This window comes from Primulina tabacum, chromosome 8, assembly GCF_025594145.1.
Source record: "Primulina tabacum isolate GXHZ01 chromosome 8, ASM2559414v2, whole genome shotgun sequence".
NCBI lineage: Eukaryota > Viridiplantae > Streptophyta > Magnoliopsida > Lamiales > Gesneriaceae > Primulina > Primulina tabacum.
Window position 1 is genome coordinate 9710078 of NC_134557.1, and position 27383 is coordinate 9737460.

At 37.4% G+C, this 27383-nt stretch overlaps 1 protein-coding gene across 1 annotated transcript in view; it reads right to left on the reverse strand.

The window, feature by feature from the left end:
- Positions 1-609: 609 nt before the first annotated feature.
- Positions 610-27383, reverse strand: part of LOC142553679 (nuclear pore complex protein NUP107) — a 31568-nt gene continuing 4794 nt past the window's right edge. The window contains 22 exon segments of the mRNA XM_075664117.1: positions 610-1098; positions 1605-1721; positions 1874-2034; positions 2456-2597; positions 4292-4494; positions 4693-4849; positions 4933-5107; positions 5324-5512; positions 5609-5707; positions 6065-6108; positions 6110-6188; positions 8275-8406; positions 8629-8717; positions 9795-9852; positions 9927-10159; positions 11600-11698; positions 12039-12206; positions 12312-12404; positions 13205-13363; positions 25367-25492; positions 25666-25697; positions 26456-26571. Of these exon segments, the coding sequence (XP_075520232.1) occupies positions 1030-1098; positions 1605-1721; positions 1874-2034; positions 2456-2597; positions 4292-4494; positions 4693-4849; positions 4933-5107; positions 5324-5512; positions 5609-5707; positions 6065-6108; positions 6110-6188; positions 8275-8406; positions 8629-8717; positions 9795-9852; positions 9927-10159; positions 11600-11698; positions 12039-12206; positions 12312-12404; positions 13205-13363; positions 25367-25492; positions 25666-25697; positions 26456-26571 (2740 nt within the window). The 3' untranslated portion in view covers positions 610-1029.

A 27383-nucleotide genomic window follows, 5' to 3' on the forward strand; every position in this document is an offset into this window, starting at 1 on the left:
AATAGTGGCAATTACACCTATTATGCAAAGTTTTTTGTGGTCTTTTTACTCCAATTTATAATGTCGATACCTCTCAAAATTATAAAATTATTTTCTAGAATATTCTCAATAAATTCCTCACTGAATCAATCTTGTCCTTGATAGGTTATGTTAGTCTGATTCGTATAATTGGATCATCAAACATCTGGTTGAAATTATATCAAGATTATTTATCTTAAATCAATTAAATTTAATTTTTTCTCATATCATTCAGATCATTGAACATACAATTATGATATTATATTTTAGAACAGGTCGCTTTTGAGACGAAACGATATCACGAATCTTTATCTGTGAGACATATCAACCCTACCAATATTCACAATAAAAAATAGTACTCTTAGCATAAAATATAATACTTTTTCATTAATAACCCAAATAAAAGATCCATGTCACAAAATATTACATGTGAGATCGTCTCACACAATTTTTTGTCTATATTTTCTATCTTTTTATGTATATTTATTAATTAATTATTAAAAACGATAAATTTTAAATTTACTAAATGTAATCCATCAATCTAAATATATTATTATTTATCAATTATTATTCCACAATTCACATCCAAAATCATTTTAATAATCACATAATTTTTTAACATATCAAATCTCATCCATCCAAATAAACGGACTCTTATCATAATTTATCCCAACACATAGATAATACTCTCAAAAAATAATTACTATCGAACTAACCTTTTCAGTCCTTCAAAAAAAGGAAACATTTTAGAAGAGTTCTGGCTGTGACATACAGATGAATTTGAGAAACTACAGAACATAACTAAATTAAAGCACACATAATCAACCCAATTCCTCCAGCACATGGCAGCAGTCATATTCAACATCCTTTGATGATTTTGGAGGATGGCGTGCGCTTCGGAAGGGGCTTGGTTACTGTCTTTTTAGCTTCCCCATGAAGAGAAAAATGGCTCTGTATAAATTAGTGCATCGATGCTCAATTCATGTGACCCGGAATTTCACATTATGCCAGTCAAGAATCTGATTCCTCCTCGAGATCCATCTCATATATGGTGTACTCTCTCTCGAATAGTAAGAGTTCCTGGATTGAAACAAACATTTCAATATTACTAAGCATATCAATAGGAAACAACAAATGGTAGCTCTAAAGATCTAACTGGAACGCTCTATTTGTGAAAATGCTATGACACGCCAGCACAGATGAAAAAGATTAAGATGGTAAATTAAAGCTTGGAGCTGGACATGCTGAAAGTTCATGAAACACGGAAACCCCTTATTCCTCATTGTACAGTCGGTCAACTCTTAAGGCATCAGAATATTTTTCTCTCTGTTTAGATGGTCTGAGTTAACAACCAAGTTGAAATAAATGAACGAGAAGTTTGAAATTATGAGCATGTAAAAATGGAGAAGAACCAGCTGAGATAAAAATAAGGAATAAATAACTTTTCATAACTGCTGATACAAATCTAGCATATTCAGTAAAATCATCTGATGAGTCAGATTTCAAACCAGAAGAGTTGATTCCAGAGGAGGTGAGCGAAACAGGGAACTGCAACGGAGAAAAATGAGGGGAAAAATCAAGCTTACCTGCAATTGATGCTGGCTGAACAGATGAAGAAAATCAGTTTTTGGAGATGCGACAAGCTCGATTAACTCACGATGCCCTTCGGGTGGATAGCCTGACTTAATCAGTGAAACTGAGACCTAAAGATGAGCCAAGTACACATATGAGACAACAAAATACATTTCACTTATTCTGTGAAAGTTTGTATTGTCGCTTAAAGATATGAGGAACTAAAGCATATCTACAATGTAATACATGGATGATTGTTATTTAACATCAACACTATCGGTACCTGCATGCACCGAAGAAAAATTTCAGGGATACAACACTTGCGACAAAGACCGTGAACTATGTAAGTCGCTGGCCCATCCAAAGAACCATCATTGTTCGAGTACCACGCATCCAATCGGGAGATATCCATTGTAACTCCAGCTTGAAATCGAGAAAGCTCTCCTGAGACATAAGATTTACTTTATGGTGTGTAAGGTACGGCGCAGATATCACAAATATAGATATAGTTCTCATATATGGCCCACACTGATCTAAAAACATATGCAGGTATTTTAATCCCAAAATTGTGAACAGAAGATAATGTGGAAGACGGTGAAATTTAAAAAACACTAAGTCGGGATCTTAGACACAAACCCTAGCACAAAATTCCCATCCTCCCCTACACAACAAATGAAAATTCAAAAATGAAAAAAGTAGATAATGTCCAAGAATCCACCAATAAAAGAGGAAATAAAAAAAAAAGACACAAGGATGCCATCTCTACCAATACCAGTTCTTTTATGCAGTAGTAAGAAATTAATTAAAGTGAAAGGCTAATGGCACAGAGATACCATAATAATTGTACACACTGGCAGGCTATTACCTTTGAATCCAGCTGCCAAGACAGCTGCCAGAATTCCGCCATCATTGAGATCATGAGGTCCAAGCCCATCACCCTCCACTGCCAAGCAGCGAAGGACCACTTTGATGAAATAATTATCGCTGGTTGAGATGGAAACATTCACCTGCATATTGAGATAAGATTTGACCACAAAATAGACACATGAGCGACTTGCAAGGGCAAAGGGAAAAACTCAATCAAGCTGGATTGACACATACACGGAGTTCCTAATTCATAACTTGTACCACAATCAAGCTGGATTGACACATACAGAATGTTCCAAATTCATAACTTGCACTAAATAGCCACCAATTGCCGAACTGCCCCACCAAAAAAAAAGCATGATGCAAAATACAGTAAGCCAAACAAATTGTAAACATCTTTCATCGACCAATCTCTTACAATGAAACAGAGTAGTTACAGTTATTTTATTAATGAATTTCCTAACATAACAACATAGATCCCACGAGTGATTCTGATTTATTGACTAAGAACTCATTGAAACCTGAAGAATTTAATAGATTAACCAATGAACCACAGTCCAACTAATAAATGAAAATATGATCTAAGAGGGCATGCATGAATCTAAACAAAAAACTGAACTACGCAAGAGGCCACCTCATTTAATTAAGTAAAAATAATAATAGTAAAATAATCATAGAGGTAAATACACAACTGTCAAAGCCGCGCACAGCCTGCGCTTCAGTGCACTTGAAAGTTCACAGTTTTCATGAAGCTCGCGCTTTTGTGTGCTTTGCGCTTTAAGCGCGCTTCATAGAAAAAACAGTTTTTTTGTTAAAAAAATCTGACAGAGGAGAAATCGCTCGTTAAAAATGCGGTTTTTATTCTATTTATTAAAAATATAGAAGAGGAAACCCTAATACCGTGTTTCCTCTGCCCCACAACCTCGGCTCTTTGCCCTCACATTTTAATATTTGATTCCTGGAACATGAAAATTATGATGGTAATATATTTGATATTTCATGTTTCATATTTTTATAAATAAATTGATTTTATTTTTTTTAGAATTAGAATATTTTATTCAGTGTGTTTTATTTCCATAAAGAATGCGCTTGGCTTTGCGCTTTAAGCCTGAGGACACCTGAGCACTTTATTCGCCTTGCGCTTTTGATTACTATGTGTAAATACAAAATCCTAAATCATCTTAACTTAAAAATTACAAAAGCCACAAAACCTAATTAAAAAATAATATCAAACACATGTCATAATCCATTAGCCACAATGTCCATATCACTAGAGAAAAAAATATATTGCTTGTTCCTCATACGAATATATGCCAAACAAATGGACGCACTAAGACCGGGTATTCACAAGGAAATAAGATACAGAAAACTTTAAAGTATATTGTCAGCGGCAAATCAGAGGATTAGAAACAGATATCTCCAAACTAAAGAGCCAAGGATTTTTTTTGTTGGCTGAGCTGGGGGAAAACATTTCTATTTGAACAAGACTTGTGATGGTGATTTTCTAGGTTACTCACGAAAGTAGAAGAAAGAAATATCTAAAGGTGACAACCGACAACTCATAAAAATAGAGATTTTTCTTTACAGTTGGAAACTTAGATCTTTCCAGAATCAGCAAGCAAACATGCTCAATTTGATTCATGGTAAATAAGCAGCCATATGATAGCTTGCTGGCTGAAAAGGGAAACCAACTTCCATATTCCCATTAAAAAGAGAAGTATGTCATTACCAAATTGTCCAGTTCAATAATATGTAAATCAGATCGTATTTATTTGCTATACAGAATGGGTGAATTAATAAGCATATGGCTCTGATAAAAGGATACAAGGTTTACCATTAATTCTCGATGCAGAATGTCTTCCTCGCTAATGGATGAGTAGAAATCACTTGTTAATGTCGCGCACAAGGTAGCATCAGGGAGTATGCACTCACCAGAGGGTAAACATAAAACTGCCGTAGCATGCAATTCAAGAAATACCGGTTCCATAGATTCAAGCAAATGACCTCGTGTTGAAACCAGCCAAGGATTATCTATTCCTATGATATGGGCATGAAAATAAATTGATCAATAACAGAATGCCAGTAAAAGACCACATAGATAATTCCCATTAAGAGATAACAGAATGCCAGTAAAAGACCACATAGATAATCCCCATTAAGAGAACAAATGAACGTATCAGAATACTCACACAAATCCTTCCTTCACAACACATCAATGAAAATAATATGACTTACTACTTAGCAACTTCAATGATGATATAAGAGTTTCTCTGGCCACTGCCATGGTCCTCTGCTTTTCTTCATTTGAGAGTTCACTAGGCAAAACCTCCTCATTTGCCAGTTCAATCTTAAGCCAACTGCGATATTTTGCATCGCAAGAATAGTACTCACTCTGATCAATTGCAAGAAATTGCAAACGGAATCAGAAATTGATGCCAAGGTAATTTAAAGAATGCAAAATCAACAATGGCATACCCAGTCCTGGAACTCTCTCAGATTCTCGGAAACATCAAGATCCTCAGCGGAAAGAAGGATCTCTGTTTGTTGTTTCAAAGGCTCAGCAAGTAGACTAAGCACTGTGTGAGCCCCAACCGGTGGTGCTGGCACTCTCCACATTGACATAAGAGCAAACTCCCTCAACAATAAATTGCTACAACAATAGGAGGTCTATCAATCAGCTACATGCAAGCAAAACGCAGAAAACACATTCATCTCATCAGCTTCTCTAAATGGAATGGAAGAAAAAGGATGTACAAAACATGGACTAATTAGATTAAAAGCTATAATGACGAATCATCCAAACATGGACTAGTTAGATTAAAAGCTATAATGACGTATCATCATCAGAAGTGAAAAAAACAATTACCTGTGCATCAGTGCAAGGAGAACAAGCCTTTCAGCAACAAACTTGGCATCATTAATCGTTGAGGGAGGCGTAAAGCACAGCCATTGAATAACCATAGCTTTTTGTTGACTCTGCAACCGATGCTGCTCTGCAACATCTGATGACTTGGAATATTTTCCAATACTGCTTTCTCGAGATCTCGAAAGAACTCTGTTCATGAGAGAAATCAGAATACACAAAAGCCGCTTTTATACAGCATTCTTCATAACTTAGCGAGGGAGAAAAGCTCAAGAATAAAAGCAATACCGGTCAAGTATTTGTTTAAAATTTCCTCTTGAATCATCTTCAGAAGAAAACGGTAAGTACTCGATAGCAGATATAAAGATCTTGTATCTGACATGAACACTGTAGAAAAAGAAAGCTCAAGGTAAAATGCAATCAAATAATCTGGCAGTCAATAGGCAAAAATGTGGAACAGGAAATGGTTTTTGATCTTAAATTTCCTTTGTATACACTTGTAAGTGGTATGTAAAAGCTGTATTCCACACAATGTCGGAACAGATCACATACAACCCCACCCAAAAAAGAAATAAGAGAATATGCATCAGATGATTAAATAAGGAAATAACATATTAGCAAAATAAATTAATGTCAACAATCATTGAAAAGCTTCGCTTAAAAATTCATTAAGCTTATGGAAATTGTCGATGTTGCAGGAATATCGTAAGGTGGGTATGTGGAAAAGCACATCTGGAAATAGACCTGCTATTCAGCCTCAATTCCATCATATGGACAAAGAGATCAACTGCAACGATGCTGAGCAAGCTGAGAAGCATAGATCCCTACCAGCTCTTCATGCTGCGTAGTGAACAGGAACATGGCATAGCTGAAATAGCATCACCAAAGAAAAACATAAAAAAGCAGGCATTACTTTAGTTAAAAAATAATGAATACCAAAAGAAGTAAAAGAGCATGCTGAATCCAAAACTGCACTAAAATGTAGGGGTATGCCGAACATGAAGGTATTTCGTAAAAATTATAAGCATTATATAATTGCCTCGTGTTCATTTCTCAATAATGAGAACCATATATTAAATTTGGAATTCTGGGAACCTGTTCTCTCCAAAATGTCAAAGAAATTAGCAAGTTGGAAAAAATCTTTCTTATCGAGGGGCGGCCGACTGATTCTGATTAAAGCAGTGCTTTGTGCAATGCCATCTTACTTCATGTCACTTTTCAAGGTTCCAATTAAGGTGGCTGCAATGATGGAGAAAATGATGAGGGACTTCTTGTGGGATGGTGATGACGGGGAAAAATATTGCCATGTGGTCGGATGGAAGCAAGTGTGTAAACCAAAGGATAAAGGCGGTTTAGGATTGGGGGATATATGTCTCAGAAATAAGGCTCTACTTGGAAAATGGTGGTGGAGAGGGTCGGTGGAGGGGGTCGATGTGGAAGAAAATTATCAAGAGCATCTATGGGATACAGGAAAATGGATGGGATTTGGGGTTGGCCGAGAAAGTGACATTCAGAAGCCCTTGGAAGTTCATTTCTCGGTCTTACCAGGCTTTCCATCAACTTATTAGGGTAGTGCCTAAGCAGGGTAATCTCGTTCGTTTTTGGGAGGATATTTGGGAGGGAGATATCTCGTTTAAAATTAGATTTCCTTCATTGTTTCGTATTTCAGTTTCTGTCAATAAACCTATCAGTCATTTCATAGAAGTTGTCCATAGTGGAGGTAGTTCTTCTATCATTTGGGATGTGAGGTTTAGAAGAGATCTTAATGAGGGTGAGTTAGGGGATTTCACCAATTTGTTGGGGGTATTACACAGTGTCAGATTGCAGATGGAAATTGAGGATTATAGAGTCTGGGTGGGAGATCCTTCAGGGTTGTTTTCTGTTAGTTTCTTTTATAAATCTTTCTTCCCTCTTTTCGATTTCCACTCAATCGGTTGTCTTAATAATATCTGGAAAATACAAGTCCCACAAAAGATTAAGATTTTCTCGTGGATCGTGGCCTTGAGGAAGCTTCCAACGTGCGATTCAGTGCAAAAAAGGTGGAAGAATTGTCTTCTGAGCCCGCAGTGGCGTTGCTTATGCCGAAATAATGAGGAGAATCAGGATCATTTGCTTTTGCATTGCTCATTTTCTACGGGTATTTGGTTCAGAGTTTTACAAGAGCTGGGCTTTCAATGGGTCGCTCCGAGACAAGCAAGAGATCTATTCTGTTCGGACTTCGAGTGTCACATAAACAAAAAGCTCGGCAACTTCTGGTATTTTAGAATTCATTACATATTTTGGTCCCTATGGTTGGAAAGGAACAGAAGAATATTTGAGGATGTTGCGGACTCCGTCGATCAAGTATGGGACAAAATGAAATTCCGAATTGCAGCTTGGACAACAAATTTGAAAGAGTATAGTCATTTAGGGATCTCGGAGATAGTTAGGGACTGAAAATTTGTTTGCTTGTGATATTTAAACTTTGATGTCATAGAGTTTGGGCTTAATGAGGTTAAAGTGACGAGGTCACATAGTGTTGGGTTAAAGTAGACTTCTTGTAATGTGGTTGCGGATTACTTATCCGCGCAAATGGTGTAACATTATATTATCATAATAAATTTAGTTTCCTATCCAAAAAAAAAAGATTAAAATAAATCATTGCTTTGGACAGCAAGGCTTTTATAAAATACGATCATCAATATCTCGAAAAATGGTATACAATACATGGAGAGAAATAGACGAGGAATAGATGAAGTGGCAGAGGGAAGAAATAATTTTTAGGAGCACTAGAACATGGTTACTTATGCAAATACAAACCATCAGGCTTCAACAGTACACTTCAAAATAAATTTCACCAAAAATGAAATGACAAGACATAGGAGAGGTACCTTTTTTTATTAGTGTTTTCTAGATTATAGGGATTAAAAAAATCCTAAACTCGGATGACTCTAGCTAAAGAAAAAACCACTTACATGTGTATAATGAAGTCTCCAAATGTCATCATCTTCTCTCTGAAAGCATCATTCATTTGATCTGCTAGTAAGTATCTAAGCACCAGCACTAAATGAGCACCAAAACGCATCATTTGTGGGTCTCCGTGAGGCCTGAATAAAGCATAATTTTCAGAAAAAAGGTATGGAAATCGACATCGTCCAACAACTACCACATTATTTCATCATGCGCTTTGTTCAACCTCCTCATAGAAAGTAAAATCCAAGTAATGAAAACATCATCAAATTGCTGGAGTAAATAACAAATATGAAAAAGGAAAGCTTATTTACTTCTAAATGGTATATAATCTCAAAAACCAACAACGTATCAGGTACCTGAAAATATTTCGATCATCTTCGGAAGGTGATATCCAAGACCATATGAGGTCCAGCAAATGAGGGATGTCTCCTAGCATAAGATTCATCTGAATACATATTTTTGTCAATGAAGTAAGACCAATAAATTCAAATCATATTTTGCAATTCACTAAAACTTGTGATTTTCGCTGTGACGCATAGTTAGTAAGATAGAAGATAATTTCAAAAGAATATACCACATCAAATTTTCTGACAATACACAGAAAGGCATACAAAGTAACCAAAAAAGACGAACAAAAATCAAAAGAACACATATATGAAAACATGTATGCCTTTGCAATAGCATAATATGTTTCTATCATCATATCTTTGGGACAAAACAAAATCCCATCCATAGGCGTATTATGAGATAGAGATAGAGAGAGAGATGACGGTGAACGTGACGAGACAAGCTCACACAGGATGAAACATTTGTATCAGACTTCAGCAGAGGCATAGTACCACAGGAATTCGAGATCTCACACTAAATTATAAGTTCTTACTTCCAACATCTAGCACCTTTCGGAGGTATTTTCTCACTTTTAGAACTCATTTCTAACAATTCTAGTACAGTTTGTCACTTAAAAAGCAAGCTCCGGGGCAATAAGAGTGCATTTCGAGTCTTAGACAAGAACAATCACAAGGCTATGGGGATAATACAGAATATCCCATCCCGTAAAGCTAGCTTCTTAATCAACCAACACAAATCATTTGATTAAAGATTGGAAAGTAGTCGTTCAATTTGGGCTTAAGATGGCAGGCAGCATACAGATTTCAGGATTAACATTAAGGATACAACAAATCGCAAAAGATGAATTAAATGAGGCAAAAGTTGTATGTGCAGATGTGGATCTTTCACCTGTAACGAATGAATTTCCAGAGCAACGAAAGAAGAAAGAAAAAGCAATGTCTAGAAGTAACTGATATGTTCTAAAAAGAATCTTTTATGCCAGAATGGTAACAAAACATTTCTCAATTGATAGTTACTATACAAGGTGTAAAAATAAAAACATGAGGAAACTATTTAAAGGCAAAGCCTTGTATCAATTAAGAGTTTATGATGCAAAGTAAACTGACACTATGACTCCGAGACTGTCATGCATATAATATAAGTCAAATGAAAGCTTTCTGTCAAAGACAGTTACCTCAATTTGCCTCTGGTGCTCCTTGCATGCCTGAGCAACCACCTCGTGCACAGTGTCACTATATTTTCAATTTACATCAATCAGTCATGAGACAGAAAAAAGAAACTAATTTCATCAGCATAACAAGTTTACCTTGAATGAAGTTTCTGGAGGAGAGACGAAAGGTTCCTGGGCTGTTGATTCAGGATTTGATGAGGCCAACTATCGGGCCCACCAATTGTATGAGAGACATCTCCTTGCACAGGACTCCTCTCCATCGCATCACCAAAACTCTTAGACTGGTCAATTCCACCTGGTCGCAGACGAGCTATTTCGATATCAACCTGGACATCAAGCCATGATTTGGCCATTGCCCAGCAAGCAGACTGAAAAACAAAAGTAGCTTCAGATCTTGATAATTAATACAACGCAAGCTTGAGTACATGAAAGTGATCCATAATACACAACCGATGTCAGAAAGCGAAGGCAAAGAACTCATAGTTATCATGCTTAACTCATAATAGAAACACCTATTCGACATGGTCAGAGAGGAAGGGGCAAGAGAAAACATCAACTTTTGATGTTGATTTTTTATAAGATGTGTTTGAAGTGTGCAGATATTCCCCTCAGCATGCATGGTAGTTGATATCTGCCACTACAACATCAGATCAGAATGAACATGGAAAGTGCTAGTGTGGCTAAATATAGGATAATATGTGGTGTGTTTAAATCTTGTAAATTAGATAGGATAATATTCTTTTCTGATTTTTTGGAGGTAATTAAATTACTTATAATCTACATAATATGAATTAGTCTGGTGAAATAATACAATCAAGATTTTGCTCTCATTTCACAACTAGATATGAGTTATTATCAAAAGTACCCAAAAATAAAACCCAACAATGACATTTTCCTATTAAACATAGCGTAGATAACATTGAAACCCCCGGAGGTTTGGCCTAACTACAGATCCACCCTTCTTAACTTTGACTAACCGAAAGGACACTCCTCGAGGTTTGCTCAGCCTTACAAGTTACACACTTACAGCAAGGTGTACAGGCAACATTCACGAAACCTTGGGAAGTGCCATTGTAAGTTTGAATAAACCTGCTAAAGGAAGCTTACTGTTGGAGATTCTGAGAATACTTGATTGTGAAATATATCATTTATGTCAAGTTTATATTTTGTTATTTTGTCGTACTTTTTCCATAGATATGTGATGATGTATGTTTCTCCATGTTGTACTAGACCTGTCGTTATTTATATTATACTGCAAAATGAGCACTATAAACTAAATAATTTTTCATCACTTTAACTGATATGAAAAACCACAAAGGTTGGCCGCGTAATTTAGTTAAAAAAATTATCACGAGTAAGAAAAAGTTAGCTATTTTGTTCTTAAGATGTACTCAATCACCTATTTCTCATTGGTAAGCAACATGACGAAGCAGTATACCATTGAATTCTTTCACTTCAAACTTGGATTACCCACTGAGCACTGACAAACGTTTACAAGGCAACTTAGTAAAATTTGAGCATCAAGTAAAACTTCCATCTTCCCCCCAAAGCAATCAGACCTAGTAAGTCTTAAACTTGCGAACAAATTTAAAGGTCACTAACAAGTTTTGGAAGGAGATGTTGGATTTTTGTCAGAGATATCAATCTCTATTCAACAGAGAGTTGAAAACGAGTTTAGAAAACAATAAAAGTCTTAGAAACTGTTCAGTGCAATTATTCCATAGGTTAGTTAATGTGAAGTAACTTCATTCAAAGAGTATTAAGAAAAGACAAATTGCAATCAAGAGCTGAATGACTAGATAACATACCTCCCAATCTGTACAGACCGGAAGAATGCGCTTCAAATTGCTGCATTGGACTGCATACACTGCTCTTTCATATTTGCCACCATCTTGTTCAGCAATTTTCTACCATATAAAGATAAACCATCAGAAGGCGTCCATTCTACAGGGACAACATAAACCATAAATGTTGACCATGCATTCATTGCGAAATCGCAACCATGAGACTCAAAACATGTACCAAATCCTAGTCAGAACTCAGAACATTAACAAATGTACAGAGAAAGTATATGAATAAAAATTTGAACGAATGAACGGAAGATTCTAAATAACAACCAAAATCAAACGGTAGACATGTATAGTCCTGGAAAACTCGATAGAAGTATATATATAGAAAGAATAACAGAAGCATATACAAGCTTAAAAGCATATGCAATCACTCTTGAGTAGCTTTTTCATCACTTACTTCGGATGCACAATAAGAGGCCCACTTCCAAAGATGCCATTGGTGACCAATTCCACTATCCAATTCTATGGCCTGTAGCATCCTGTCCTTGCCATTTTTCTTTAGGGCTTCAGGAGATGGAAATAAACCGAAATCTCCAAAGGGGCACAGAGTTGCAGCCCTCCATGGCTGCCAAAAGGAGTTTCGTCACCAGGTAATGACATCAGATTCTGTCTTACAGTATATCCAGGAAAAATCGATAAACACAACCAAATATTTAACTAAACCTTGTACCTGTCCAGCAGATCGGCAAAGATTACAAGCCTCTTCTAGTCTTCCAGCTCTCAGCAAAGCCCAGACATCTTCCAAGAGAGATTCATCTTGCTTCTGCATTAGAAACGATATGGCTTTAATAGTATCGAATATTAACATGGAAAAAGTCTTTTAAGAATACATACTATAGCATAAACAATACGGAACCAGGATGAATTTTACTGTATCAGAACATGAAATGAGCTGTTGAGCTTAAACGGAGGAGTTGCAATTTGAAAGCTAAGAAAAGAACTATCCAGCCATCAGCAGAGTAGAAAACAGACAAGACGCAGGGTTAGAAATATATTATGGCCCTAAAGGGTCATAACTTTTCACCTTTCTAGACTTGGTTTAATATCCCCTCAAACATCTAGTTAGCCATCCTTGCATCCCCAGTTGCACCAAGATCATAATCAGAACGGAGTTCTGCTAACTATGCATGGTATATTGCAAACCATCTCAACACCATTTTATGGTTTTTGCACGGACCAGTGTTTCTTGTGGATTGAAATTCAAATTTGACAGAAACAATTCTAACGAGTTTAATTTAAAATTAAACTTGATAAAGAATATTTTACTAAATTTAAGTAAAGAAAATTTTAGAGGCCTTATACAGTTGCATTACCCTTCTTAATAATGCTTGTTCTAGATTAAATAACTCTGAAGCCAGTGAGAGCCTCACTAGACCGAACTCATTTCCTTCAGCAAAACCATGTTTCAAGAAGAAAAAACCCCAGAGAACTTACTGAAATATAAACTTATAACACAATGAGTAACATATATTCTAAAATTTAAACAACTATAAAGGCAGAAAACTTAAGGTGATGACGAACTGATAATTTAAATTTCACGTGTAGACTTTTTGGAAGGATTACCTTGTCATCAGGCAGCAGATGAGCTTGTTCGCGGGTTGGAGCATCAAAATCCAAGTGGTGAACAATTTTTGGATTGAAGGCACCTTGTTTTAGATGCCATTGAGTATGATGCCACACACCTGAGCTAGGGAGATAAGTGCCCACATGAGATCCTCGAACCTGCAGAATAAAATTTTACATCAACTCGGCACAAGTATTCTGAAGCATAAAGGGTGCATTTGGTTGGCTGATGGGAATAGTATGACATAACTACAGAAAAGCAAGGCTGACTTGATAGAAAAAAATAAAATTTATACTTTTATGCAATTTGACTATTTCATGCATATAAAATAACATGTTATTCTATTTTTCCAAATACACCTCACCACTCTTTCCCGTCACCTTTCCTCTTCACCACACAAAAATTTACCTTTATTCGTAGGTTATCTCCTCCGTCATTACTATCTTGATAGGTTCCACCCCTATATATAACAAGATAACTAAAATCCAAAAGAATTACAAATAGGAAACTACAATGCAAAGTAACTTCGTTCGAGCTATAGGAGCTGCAAAAAGGGAGAAAAAAGCTATACCTGGAAAGCTACAATAAAAAAACGTAACAACTTGGGAAATGGGAACTAAAAGATAAACAGCAGTATCTGAGGAGTTACCACCAAAAAATTTCTGCTCACATTATTTACTCCTTTCCTTCTATGCGCTTTGCTTTATTTATGACCTCACCTAGATATTATGACTCTTATTATCAAGCAATATGTTTCCTGAAATCATTCTCAAATACACTACTCCATGATTTTTGCATCCAAATTCCAAATCATCTCCCGTGACGTTTGTTTCCATGATTCTTTCCACAGCATAATTTGGGGATCTAACATATCTATTTACAACAGATTCACTCCACTTCATCTCTTATTCTTAAACTTGAATTGCAAGCCCATTCTTTACAATGTGAAGCTTAATCGCATCTCTTTTGCGTAGCTTTTTCATCAGTTCTCCCCAAAGCCAAGATGGAGATATGAAGAAGGTTGATATTATTGTAGTAGAAAGTAATCCTGAAATGCTAGATTGGGGGTTTGGATTTGTGGTTAGATTCGACGTACGTACTGTAACAAAATATGAAGGCAAACATGAAGAAAGAATACATTTTAGTGTATCTTATTCATTAGTCATATACACATATAAATAGACTTTTAGTCCTATGTTAGGAAAGTAAACCAATCAAATCACTATAATCAATGCCTAAAATCAAGGTAAATTACTAATCAACTCCCTACAATCAGCCCTACAATCAAGGTAAATCACTAATCAAATCCCTAAAATCAAGGTAAATCATATCTACATATTTCCAATTTCTATATAGGATCTATAACACTCCCCTCAAGCTGGAGCATAGATATTGATCATGCTCAGCTTGTTACAAAGATACTCGACCCGAACTCCATTTAAAGCTTTTGCGAAAATATCTTCCAACTATTCTCATGTCTTCACATATCCTGTAATGATCAAACCTAGATGAATCTTTTCACGGACGAAATGACAATCGATTTTAATATGCTTCGTTCGCTCATGAAAGACGGGATGGGAAGCGATATGTAGAGCTGCTTGGTCATCACATCACAATTTGGCTGGTATTAAGGTTTTAAGACCTACTTCAGTCAGAAGCTGATATATCCAAATTATCTCACATGCAGCTTTTGTCATAGCTCTATATTCTTATTCTACACAAGATCGGGAGACCACATTTTGCTTCTTACTTTTCCATGAAACTAGATTTCCCTCCACAAAGACACAATAACCAGATATAGATATTAGATCATCCTTGGATTCTGCCCAGTCAGAATCTAAAAACACTCAACCTTAGTATGACAATGATTGATATACAAGATACCTCGTCCAGGTGCTCGTTTCAAATAGCACAAAATTTCAACAGCTGCCCAATGATTAACTATTGGGAAAGTCATATACTGACTCACAATTCCAACTGAATATGCGATATCTGGACAAGTCATAATAAGATAATTTAAATTTCCAACCAATCATTTATACCTCTCAGGATTATCAAATAATTCACCATCTTTTGTGAGCTACAAATTGGAATGATTGGAGTACCACATGATTTAGCCTCCAACTTTCCTGTTTCAGACGATAAGTCAAGTACATGTTTCCTTTGAAATAAGAAGACTCATTTCTTAGCTCTCATTACCTCAACACCCAAGAAGTATTTAAAAATCCCTAAATCCTTCGTATGAAACTGATTGTGAAGAAAGGATTTGAGATAGATGAAATACCTACAATATCATTTACAGTAATGACAATATCGCCCACATATATAATCAACAAAATTAAGACCACCGCAAATTGTTTGTAGAACACAGAATTATCGGACTTAATTTCCTTCATTCCAAACTACTCAATTGCCTCACTAAATTTGCCAAACCAGGTCTATGGCTTTGTTTCAAGCCATATAAAGATTTCAAATGTGACACACTTTCCCATACTCCCTTTGAGCAACAAAGCCGTGTGGTTGCTCCATATAGACTTCCTCCTTAAGGTCACCATGAAGAAAAGTATTTTTGATGTTTAACTGATGTAAGGGAGTGGCTGCCATGGAATTAAATAACATGACTGAAGTAAGTTTAGCGACATGAGCGATAGATCCATCGGGATTGACCTTAATTGTAAACACCCATTTGCATCTAATTGTCTTCTTTCCTGCAAGTAATTTGACCATAGTCCAAGTACCATTGTCACCCAAAGCATCCATATCTTCAATCATAGCATCACGCCATCCAGGATGAGATAGAGCTTCATTAACGGCCTTAGGAAGAGATATAGAAACAAGAGATGCAATAAAGGAGCATGAAGATGATGACAAGTGATTATAAGAGACAAAAGATGACAGTGGATAGTGCATTGACGTGTGCCTTCGCGAAGAGCAATTGGTAGATCATCACTTGAAACTTGATCTGCCGGCGATGAAGCTGGTGCCGGACATGGGTTAGGAGGAAGACGTCGCCGGGAATAAACATGTTGTATGGGAGACATAAGGGTAACAGATTCAGTAAAATCAGAAATAGAGGATGTGCCAGTATAGATTAACAAATCATCATCCTCCACTTGACTAAGACGATCTATAAATGGAAATAAAGGAGAGGTTTCAAGAAAAGTAACATCAGCGGACACCAAATATTTGCTACGATTAGGACAGTAACATCTATATCATTTTTGAACCCAAGAATCCCCAGGAAAAACACACTTCAAAGATTTGGGATCAAGTTTTGTGACATGAGAACGAATATCCCGAACAAAGCAAGTACAACCAAATGTTCTATGTTCAACAAAAAACAATGACTTATTTGGAAAGGGAACATGGCAACGAGATTCATGGTAAGGAGACTCACCATGAAGAACAGACGATGGTATACGATTAATTAGAAAGCAAGTTGCGGAAACTGCATCAGCCCAAAACCGTTTAGAACGTGCATTTGGAATAATAAATCTCTTGCAGTACTCTCTCTGCAACCCCATTTTGAGATGAGGTGTCTACACAAGAGGTTTGATGAAGAATGTCATGTGTTGAGTCATTAAAGTTTGGAAAGATTCTGATAAGAATTCCTTATCATTATCACTTCGCAGTATTTGTATAGGAACATTAAATTGAGTTTGAATATCAGCATAAAGAGCGGAGAAATGAAAAAATAACTCAGAACGACTCTTCATTTAATATAACCATGTCATACGTGAATAATGGACAACAAAAGTAACAAAATATTTAAACCCGCTTTGAGACATAAAAGGACAAGGTCCCCAAACACCTGAATGAACTAACTCAAAATGAGTATTGGCTCGTTTATTGACTCTTGGGCTGGAACTAAGACGATGGTGTTTAGCAAACTGACAAGAATCACAATCTAATGAGAATAGTCTGTAAAATTGTGGACAAAGTTTCATCGCTTGGCGAAAAAGATGACCCAACTTACAATGAGCTTCGAATGGGGTTGTTATTCTAGACAAGGCGATGGACTTTGGTACTTGTGGATCAAGAATGTATAGGCCCCCAGACTCATGTCATTTACCAATAATCTTCTTCGTCAAAAGATCTTGAAATAAACAGTAGTTTGGAAAGAATGAGACACAACAGTTAAGAATACGAGTGAGTTTGCTTACCGACAATTGACGTAAGCTTAAGACAGAATATAAAGGAATTGAAGGAGTGGGAGTAATTGTGCCAAACCATAGAACATCTAAGGTTGACACATCTGCTAAAGTAATTGTAGAAGTACAGGTATGTGACTGAAATGCAAAGAACAAATTAGAATTACATGTCATATGATATGTGCACCAGAATCAATGACCCACTTGGTGGATGAGGAAACAAGAGATGTATTTGGTTTACATGACTCGATGATCACAGTACCTGGTGGAGATTTTAATCATTCTTGGTATTGAAAGAATTTGATATATTAATTAGCGAAATCGTGACAGACTGCTCTGAAGTGTCTTTGGTAGATGCGATGTATACTGACTATGTTTTCTCATTCTGCAATTTCTTGCAACCACGTTTCATATGACCCGGCTTGTGAAAATATTGTCAAACAATACTCTGAATCCCTATCCTCGAGTGTCGAGATTTTTCGTCGTAGTTTCTTGTCCCCACTGCTTTACCACCATTTTTTGTGGTGTTGTCTTCCAGATTCAGATATGTTATTTCGACCAACAAAAACACTGTTAAATCCAACTGGTGGAGAATTCTCTATAAGCAACACCCTACTTAATGTTTCTTGCAGAGATGAAATCTCAGAACTAGAGAGAATCTAAGATTTAGTAGTTTCAAAATCATGAGGAAGCCCGGCTAAAAAACTCATTACATCCATTTTCGCCCATTGAGCTTGTTGTACTTTCACATCAGGGCTGAATGGTAATAACATGTTAAGTTCTTCATAAGTCCTTTAAACAACATTAAAAAAGATTGCAGATCTATTTGTTTTTTCTACACAATAAAAGGCTTTGCACACCTCATAACTGCGGGAATATTCCCCTTTCCAGAATACAAGAAATCTAGCTATTCCATCAGCTCTTTAACAAATTCACAGTTATTAATCAGACCAGTTACCTCACTGTCAATGGAAATTCGTATTTGTAAAATAACCGAGCATCATCTTTCAACCACGTCTGCTTTGACTCATCTGCAGGTGGGTTATTAGTCATATGGTTATCCAAATCAATGCTCCGCAGATAAAGATGAACTGTCTAACTTCAATCAAGATAATTAGAGCCATTTATTTTATATTCCGTTATTTTTTAGAACACGAGAACGACGACGGACACCATTATAGAATTCTTCTCAGCCATATCACCAAAGGGCAGTAAGAACAAAGGAAACAGAGAGCTAAATCCAAAATAAACTTTGAACCTGTTGCACAAAAAGTCCCATATCTGAACAGATACCGACTCAACCAGTTAACAGAAGTGGTATATCGAGCAGCGCGAGCGGAATAGTGAAAGCCGAAGATAGGGCGACAAACACACCTTGACGTGCCGGCAACGCACCACTAGACCAGAATCTGGACGATTAAAGATCCAGATCGACGAGCGGCGCTTCTTCTTATGCCGGTGGTGAGAACAAATTGTCACTAAAACATGTGACCCAAATTTTCTTACCCCTCCCACTATTTGTTTGTACTCTCTGATACTAAGTAACAAAATATGAACGCAAATTTGAAAGAATAATACATTTCAGCTTATTCCTTAGTCACATACACATATGTATACAAACTTTTTTTTTTTAATGGAAACAAAAATTTATTAAATAAATATTAAGGATTACAATAGCGGATAAGCAATCCGTGAATTAAAGTAAGTTTAAAAGATTACAGCTCTTTTGCTACGACCAAACATATTTCCAGTCCCTAATCAAATCCGAGATACTAAGGTGTTTGTATTCTGGCAAAACAATCTACCAACTTGCAACCCTGAATTTTATTTTTTCCCAAACTTCTTCGAGAGATTCGGGCTTATCTTCAAAGATTCTTGTGTTTCTTTCCATCCATAGCGACCAAAACGTGCACTGAACAATCATAGACCAAAATCTCGAGTGTCTTCTCCCTGCTTGCCAGCTTGGTTCTAATACGAGCATATCTTGTGCCTTCTTCGGGAATATCCACAGACATCCGATTTCTTGTAACACCTTTACCCAAATGCTATATGAGAATGAGCAATGTAGGAACGAATGATCTTGAGTTTCCTCTTTCCTTCGGCACAGACAACACCAATTCGGGCTTAAAGCAATGGCCGGCTGCCTTATTTGCATGAAGTCGCAAGTCTGTAATTTTCCCAATGCCACTAACCACGAGAAAACTTGAATCTTTGTAGGAACAGGTACATCCCAAATATTGCGAAGGAATGGAAAAGACTGAATTTGAAGTTGTGAAAAAAGAATTATAGAAAGACCTAACAGAAAACAAACCCGAGGAATCCCCCAACCATATTCTGAAGTCCCCCACCCCCCCCACCCGTACCCTCACTGTGTTTAAGACCCCTAGCAAAGCTTCAAACTCACGTTCCTCTGTCTCATTGAAATTCCTTCTAAAACTCAAATCCCAACTAATAGCGGAGGTGTCGTTTGTACTAACAAAAGAAACAAAAGAATTGATTGGTTTATTAATGACAGCAGAAATACTGAACAATGAAGCAAAACGCTCTTTGAACGAGACTTCCCCCACCCACTCATCCTCCCAAAAACGAATGATGTTGCCCTCTCTAAAGACCCCCCTAACCAACAGATGAAAAGCCGGGAATGATCGAGAAATGCATTTCCAAGGACTTCTGAACGTCGATCTCTCCCCCAACCCCAAATCCCATCCATTATCTTGAAAACCATGTAGACTATTAATAACTTTTTTCCATAAGGTCTCTCTTTCCACCGACCCTCTCCACCACCATTTTCCAAGTAATGCTCTGTTACGCAGACAAATATTTCCCAATCCCAGTCCTCCCCTATCCTTTGGTTTGCACACTTGCTCCCATCCCACTACATGGCAATGCTTATCCCGATCGGCTCCATCCCAAAGGAAATTCCTCGTTATTTTTTCCATCTTGAGTGCCACTTGATTTGGTACCGTGAATAACGACATGTAATACGATGGCATGGCACACAAATCTGCCTTGATCAAAGTTAGCCGTCCTCCTCTTGATAAAAAAGACTTTTTCCAACTTGCCAATTTCTCTGTCATCTTGGAAAGTACCGGTTCCCAAAATTCCATTGCCCTCGGGTTACCTCCCAACGGAATCCCCAAATATCTAATCGGCCATCTTCCTTTTTTACATCCAATTGCAGCTGCTAATTCCTCAACTTCATCTTCCGATCTGTTAACTCCCATCAATTCACTTTTTTCCCAATTTATTCTTAATCCAGAGTGACGTCCAAAGCTATTGAGATTATCCACAATTACCAACAAATGATCCTTCGACTTTGCAAAAAATAGTGTGTCGTCCGCAAATTGAATATGAGAAATTTGTATTTTTTGTCTGCCGACCTCAAGTCCTATTACTGACTCATCTTCCTTGGCCTTATCAACCATCCTTCCTAGCCCATCAACAACCAGATTAAAAAGAAAAGGAGATAATGGATCTTCCTGTCTAAGTCCTCGTTCCCCTTTGATTTTTCCACGTGGTCTTCCATTAATGAATATCGATAAAGAAACATTTGAAACGCACCCCATAATCCACCTCCTTCATCTTTCCCCGAATCCTTTTTTCCGTAAAACAAAATCCAGAAATTTCAATCAACATTATCATAAGCCTTCTCCAAATCAACTTTAAACACCCAACCATTTTTTTTATTTTTCCTATAAACCTCGACAACCTCATTCGCAATTAGACAACAATCCAGAATCTGTCTTCCCTTCATAAACGCACTTTGGTTCTCGGCAATGGTAAAACTCAGGACCTTCTTCAATCTATTAGCCAACACCTTTGCCAAAATTTTGTACAAGCTTGTAATCAAACTAATTGGTCTAAAATCTTTGATCCTGATCACATCTTGTTTCTTCGGGATGAGGCAAATGTAAGTTTCGCTAGTAATGCCGTTGACAATGCCATTTTCAAAGAATTCAGTGAACACTTTCATTACGTCCTCTTTCACTGTTTCCCAATTATGTTGAAAGAAGGCCATCGTAAACCCGTCCGGTCCCGGTGCTTTGCATCCATCACTTTCAAAAACTGCTTTTTTAACCTCTGCCTCCCCAAATGGCACCTCCAACCCCTCTGCTTGAGTTACCTCTATCTCGCTCCAATCCAAACCATGGAAAACTCCCTCCAGCCCGTCAAAGTCCCTCTCCACCCCGTCCGACTTCCTATAAAGATTCCTGTAGAATTTTAATATTTCCTCTTCGACTTGTGTGTCTTCCGTGACTACCGACCCATCCTCCAATTCCACCTTTTCTATCATCGCTTTACTCCTTCTGTTGCTCAATAATGAGTGGAAAAATTTTGAGTTATGATCCCCTTTCTTCATCCATTTAATTTTTGCTCGTTGACTATCCATTTGAGCTCTTCGGATTATCAATTTTTCCAATTCATATTTTAACTCCTTCCTTTCATCATTTAAAGTTGCAGACCACGATCCAATGACCTTCTAACACATCCAACTGCTTAATCCCGAAGCTCAACTCCTTAAATCTAATGCCCACATCTCCCCATTCGACACTGTTCCAATTTTTTACCTCGGCTTTGATCATTTAAAGTTTTGTCATAAATTTGTAACCTTCCCAACCACGAGTAACTGTGTTATTCCACCACTGCCGAACCAAGTCCTTAAATTTGTGATGAGAAAGCCATACATTTTCGAATCTAAAAGGAGTCGGCCCCCATCTCTCTTTAGCCGTATCAAATATAACCGGGCAGTGATCCGAAGTAATCTTGGGTAGAACTGATTGTCTAAATGTTGGGAACAAGTCCTTCCAACCTCTCGTGATAAAGAATCTGTCTAACCGACAACAAATTGGTACTACCCTAAGATTAGACCAAGTATATTTTGCATTTAGGAGTGGTGGATCAATAAGATGTAGCTCGTCAATCAAACTGTCGAAGCATGTCATACTCGTGGTATTAGATCGGCTATTCATCTTTTCCCTCGTGTTCCTGACCACATTAAAGTCCCCTCCCAAACACCACCTATCACCGCATATTGAGTGCAATCCAGCTAATTCATCCCAAAAATTTTCCCGATATCTCGGCTTGACCAGTCCATAAATGGCTGAGAACCACCAGCTAACTTCTTCATGCGAATGTATCTCAATTGACACTGAGTACTCTCCTATTAAGTTATTCTTAACTTCCACAACTCTGGGATCCCACATTATCACCATACCCCTCGCACTTCCCACCAATGGTAACCACACCCAGTCCACAAATCTATGCTTCCACACACTTGCAATAAAACCTCTATCCACCCTCTCTTTTTTTGTTTCCAGTAGCACCACAATATCAGGATTTTCATGACGAATGACTTTTCGAACAATTTGTCTCCTTCTAGCAGTCCCTCCTCCTCTAATATTCCAAAAAAATATTTTCATGATGACACATTTGCTCCCTTCGACGTTGAGCCTCTCTCATAACTAATCCCACACTTAAGTCTCGATAGTTCTCTGCTTAGCATGTGATTTGGCTTCTTAACTCCTTGCCCACTTCTTCCAACTATAATATCTTCTCCCCTTTTACCTTCCTCACAAATTGTGTTTACCGTGGCAGTCCTTTCGAAAATTGTTGTCTCGATTCCCGACTTTTCATCTGCCCTCACCATCCCCCCTCCTAGCAACCCACTAGACAAGCCCATAGATGAAAAAGAAGCTGGTAGAAGGCAATGAAGGTTGAAAGAATGATTTAAAAGTGAAGATTTTATACCTGAGAGTACCTGTCCCTTAGCATTCATGTTTACCGTTTTTGGTGGCTTGGTCGAAGTGCTTGATCCTTGTGGAGATAGAGAAGAACTCCGCCAGTTATTCGACAGTTTCCTCAACTGCGACGGACGCTGTAGATTGTACTGAATCCCCAATTTCCACATTTCCTTTCTTTTTTCATCTCTGATAGGTATTTCCGAACATAGGCAATAGATTCTTATTGCTAAGAACTTCCATCCTGTTGTCCTGATCCGCAAGCTTTTTGTCTTCCATAGAATTGATTGAACAGTTGCCGAATGTAGAAATATCTTTAGGAACGATTCTCGCCAGGATCTTGGTCACCTTTCCCCCATTATTTTTATAATTTCCGCTCCCACTTGACGAGCTCTGTTTTTCCTCCCCGATGTTCCTCGATCCCTGCACTTCAATCCTTTTTCCTTTGCTGATTTCCGCTTCAATTCCTACCCCCACATCTTCCTTGTTGATTACATGGTCTGATGTATCTTCTCTATTGAGATCCCCTTTACTGTTCCCGCAATGCTGAATCTCGTTTTGCTGCGGTCTTCTGAGAATATTCGTGTTGCCCCATCCCGCCAAAGTCTTCTTGCCATTCACCACCACTTGCGCATAAGTTTGTTTTTCATAGTTTTCATAAGCCAACGCATCAAAGTTTTCAACTCGGATAGTTATCTCTCTAACCCCTCCTTCCATTGGTATTTTCAGTCTAGTATGAATGAATCCTCCTTCAATTCCTTTGACCTTAATTTTCCCAGCTCCAAGATCTCTATATAGTAAGGTATCAGCATTAATTTCCAGCAATCCCCCACAAATGTCAACAATGATTTTGAAATTAGCCGGTGTCCATAATTTCCAAGATAACCCATATATACTAATCCAACTATTACAGCATTTTTCTATAATATCCGCCGAGTTAATATCATCTCTCCATGCCTCAAAATCCAAAGAAATCCCATAGTTAAAGAATCCTCTCTTCAATTGTAAATAAGACGAAAATTCTTCAGCATTGCTAGGCCACCACACCGCTTTGTTCGCTTGGAACGGATAAAGTTCTACCTTCATCTTCGTAGCTTCTCCGAGTGCAACTTGAATTTTTTCCCAAGAGATATTAACCCTTCCTTTTGTGACAATCAGTGCTTCATCCCATTTCTTTCTAGGAAAATGTCTTCCACTTCCTTCCAAACTTACCCCGGTGCCTAAGCTTTGGTTCCTCAGTAACACCCGATCATCCTGCTTGCAGCTCTTAGCCTTCCTATGATTCGAGCCTATATTTGCTTGATTTATATCCATCTGATACTGCCCAGAAAGCAACTTTCCCAATGCATTTGATATATTTCTCCATCCAGCTGAATTGTATCCATTTGGCACAATGGTGGTTAATCTCCTTCCGTGTCGTGTAAATTTTGATAACTCCAAAAATCTTCCGCGCTTGTTGCTAAAATGCTGTATCGTGAAAACAGCATTCCTTCCTCGGAACCTGTAGAAATCTGTGCCCGACATTGGTACAATGGTAGTATCTTTGAATCTTAGCTTATCCAACGTGCTTCCTCACGCTCAAAGTCCATCATATAGCAAGAGTTCCTAGTTTTTTCAGCCCACCAAATAGACCTGCCTCCATTACCCATTCTCAACGTGAAAACCTTATGTTCAACCTTAATAACTTCATCTCTCGAACCTGTCCTAATACCCACTGGTGCATGCCTATGATTAATGCGATTCCCGTTGAATGTAGCCATCTTCGCGACTAGCCAGCAGACTTCCGAAGAACCAGATTTATGATGACACGAGATTTTTAAATCTAGAAATTTTGAACTTTAGAAATTTAGAAATTTTTAAATGATGAAGAAGGATCCGCCAACGGCCGACAGCCGGCGGCCGGCGCCGGTGACGAAGGAAGGTTACGACGGACTGAAGTCAGGGATTGAAGGTTTTGTTTGAGCAGTGCAAGGGTCCGATAGAACGAAGGAAAAGAGAGGGAGAGAGCATTTTCAAAAAAATTCTCTCTGTAACCCCGAGACATAGTTTTGATCAGATATGTATACAAACTTTTAGTCCTATGTGAGGAAAGTAAACTAATCAAATCCCTACAATCAATCCATGCAATCAAGGTAAATCACTAATAAAATCCTTACAATCAAAGTAAATCATGTCTACATATTTCTTATTTCTATATACAATCTATAACATGTACAAACTACAAAAGAAGACCATTTCAAGTGTATCCAGATAAATGTTGACATGAGTATACCTTATTTTCCGAATCAAGAGCTTTGGATGCCAATCCCTCAAGCCATTGAACAATCCTAAGACATAACTGCGTTGTATGATCAGTTGCAACAAATTGGCATGCCTCCAAATGTGAAGTTGTAGGGAACTGTTGGAAAGCATTATATTAACTCAGCATTGTATCAGTAAAGTCGACAACAAAGAATGGGTGACTCTATATAGTATGCCTCAACAGCAATTCATGATAAAGAGCACTTCAATTTGCTGTATATGATACGGATACACATTAAAGGAGAAATACGGCCATGGACAATACATCACCATGATTAAATCTTCAGGAAGTTCCTCATTGCCTGTGTTAAAAATAACAAAATACATTAGCCTCGCGGATTAGGTTCCAAGTTAAAACAGATAAAGAACTTGAAGCCTAAAAACAGAGAATTGACATGATTAAAAGAACTGCCAAAGGAACAGAAAGTTATTGCCAGTGGAATCATTACAGCAGAAAATCCAACTGGTTATGCAAGATCTGGATTCAGGTAGATTAATCTAAAAAAATTGGTGTGTTTACCAACTGGCATGACAAGGGCTTGAAAAACAAGTGATGCATTACATAAAACTCAAACAGCTCAAATCAATGGGTGTGGTTGGTAGCATCTGAATAAGATGAAATCATCCACAAATTACTCGTCTACTCAGCAAAAGAAAAATATAAAATGAACAGTTGATGCTCTGGTCTATTTGAGCAATTGGCTTATTAATTTTTTTAAAAAAGTTAGGTTCCTAGGCAACAACTTGATGTTCGCAAGGCATTATTCTTTTAAGGACTCTGGTATTAAAAAAAGATTAAAGACGCAAATCTGAATAAGATGAAATCATCCACAAATTACTCGTCTACTCAGCAAAAGAAAAATATAAAATGAACAGTTGATGCTCTGGTCAATTTGAGCAATTGGCTTATTAATTTTTTAAAAAAAGTTAGGTTCCTAGGCAACAACTTGATGTTCGCAAGGCATTATTCTTTTAAGGACTCTGGTATTAAAAAAAGATTAAAGACGCAATAATTACAAGACTAAATCAACCTTATTGGGGTAGAAAATGCTATAACTACCTTTCCCATACAGGTACCACAGAAGAGACCAGGTAGCGCCTTCATCAAGCAAAAGTCGAGCCCTCTGTCTCATCAGTTTATCCTCAATAATTCTATACCTCTCATTGGAACCATATCTACAAGGAAAACAACAAAAAAGTAGTCAGATCATCAGATAGAAAAACCATAAACCAATGTGTTTATCTGAAAGTTCTAAAAAGTGACACTTGATGTTTCCAAGCAGCAAATGAAGGGAACAAGCGTACACTAAAATGCATGAAGTTTCAGAAACAAGTGACCGGAGTGGATCAAAATTCACATTAAACAGATATACGTGATCAACTATGCATCCAAGGTATAGGTGATAATAGAAACCACCATTTCAAAACAGTGGACTTTTCAAGCCAAACCACTTTATAGCCTTCGAAAACCTGTCAAACCAAGCTCATGGATATTGTTTTAGGCCGTAAAGAGACTCGTTAAGTTTACAAACAAACTTCACATTCTAATTCAAAACCATGACGTTGACACATGCAGACTTCTTCCAACTCCCCATTTAGAAAGGCATTTTTTATATCAAATTGAAGTAGAGGCCAATCAAGATTGACTGCCAATGAGAGGAAAATCCGAACCATGTTTAGTTGGGCAACAGGAGCAAACGTCTCGTTGAGGCTTCTGATTGGGTGACTGGGCAGGCCATTGATAAGATATGTAGAGGTAAAAAGTGCATCTCCCCATAGGTATTTTGGAATATTCATCGTCAACAAAAGAGCCTGAGAAACCTCTAACACGTGCGTATTCTTTCCTTCCGACATTACATTTTGTTGCGGAGTTTAGACACAAGAGCTTTGATGAATACTACCATGCTCGGATAAGTATTCCCCAAGAACGGAATTGAAACATTCTCTCCATTATCCATATGCAACATTCGAATTTGGGTCTGAAATTG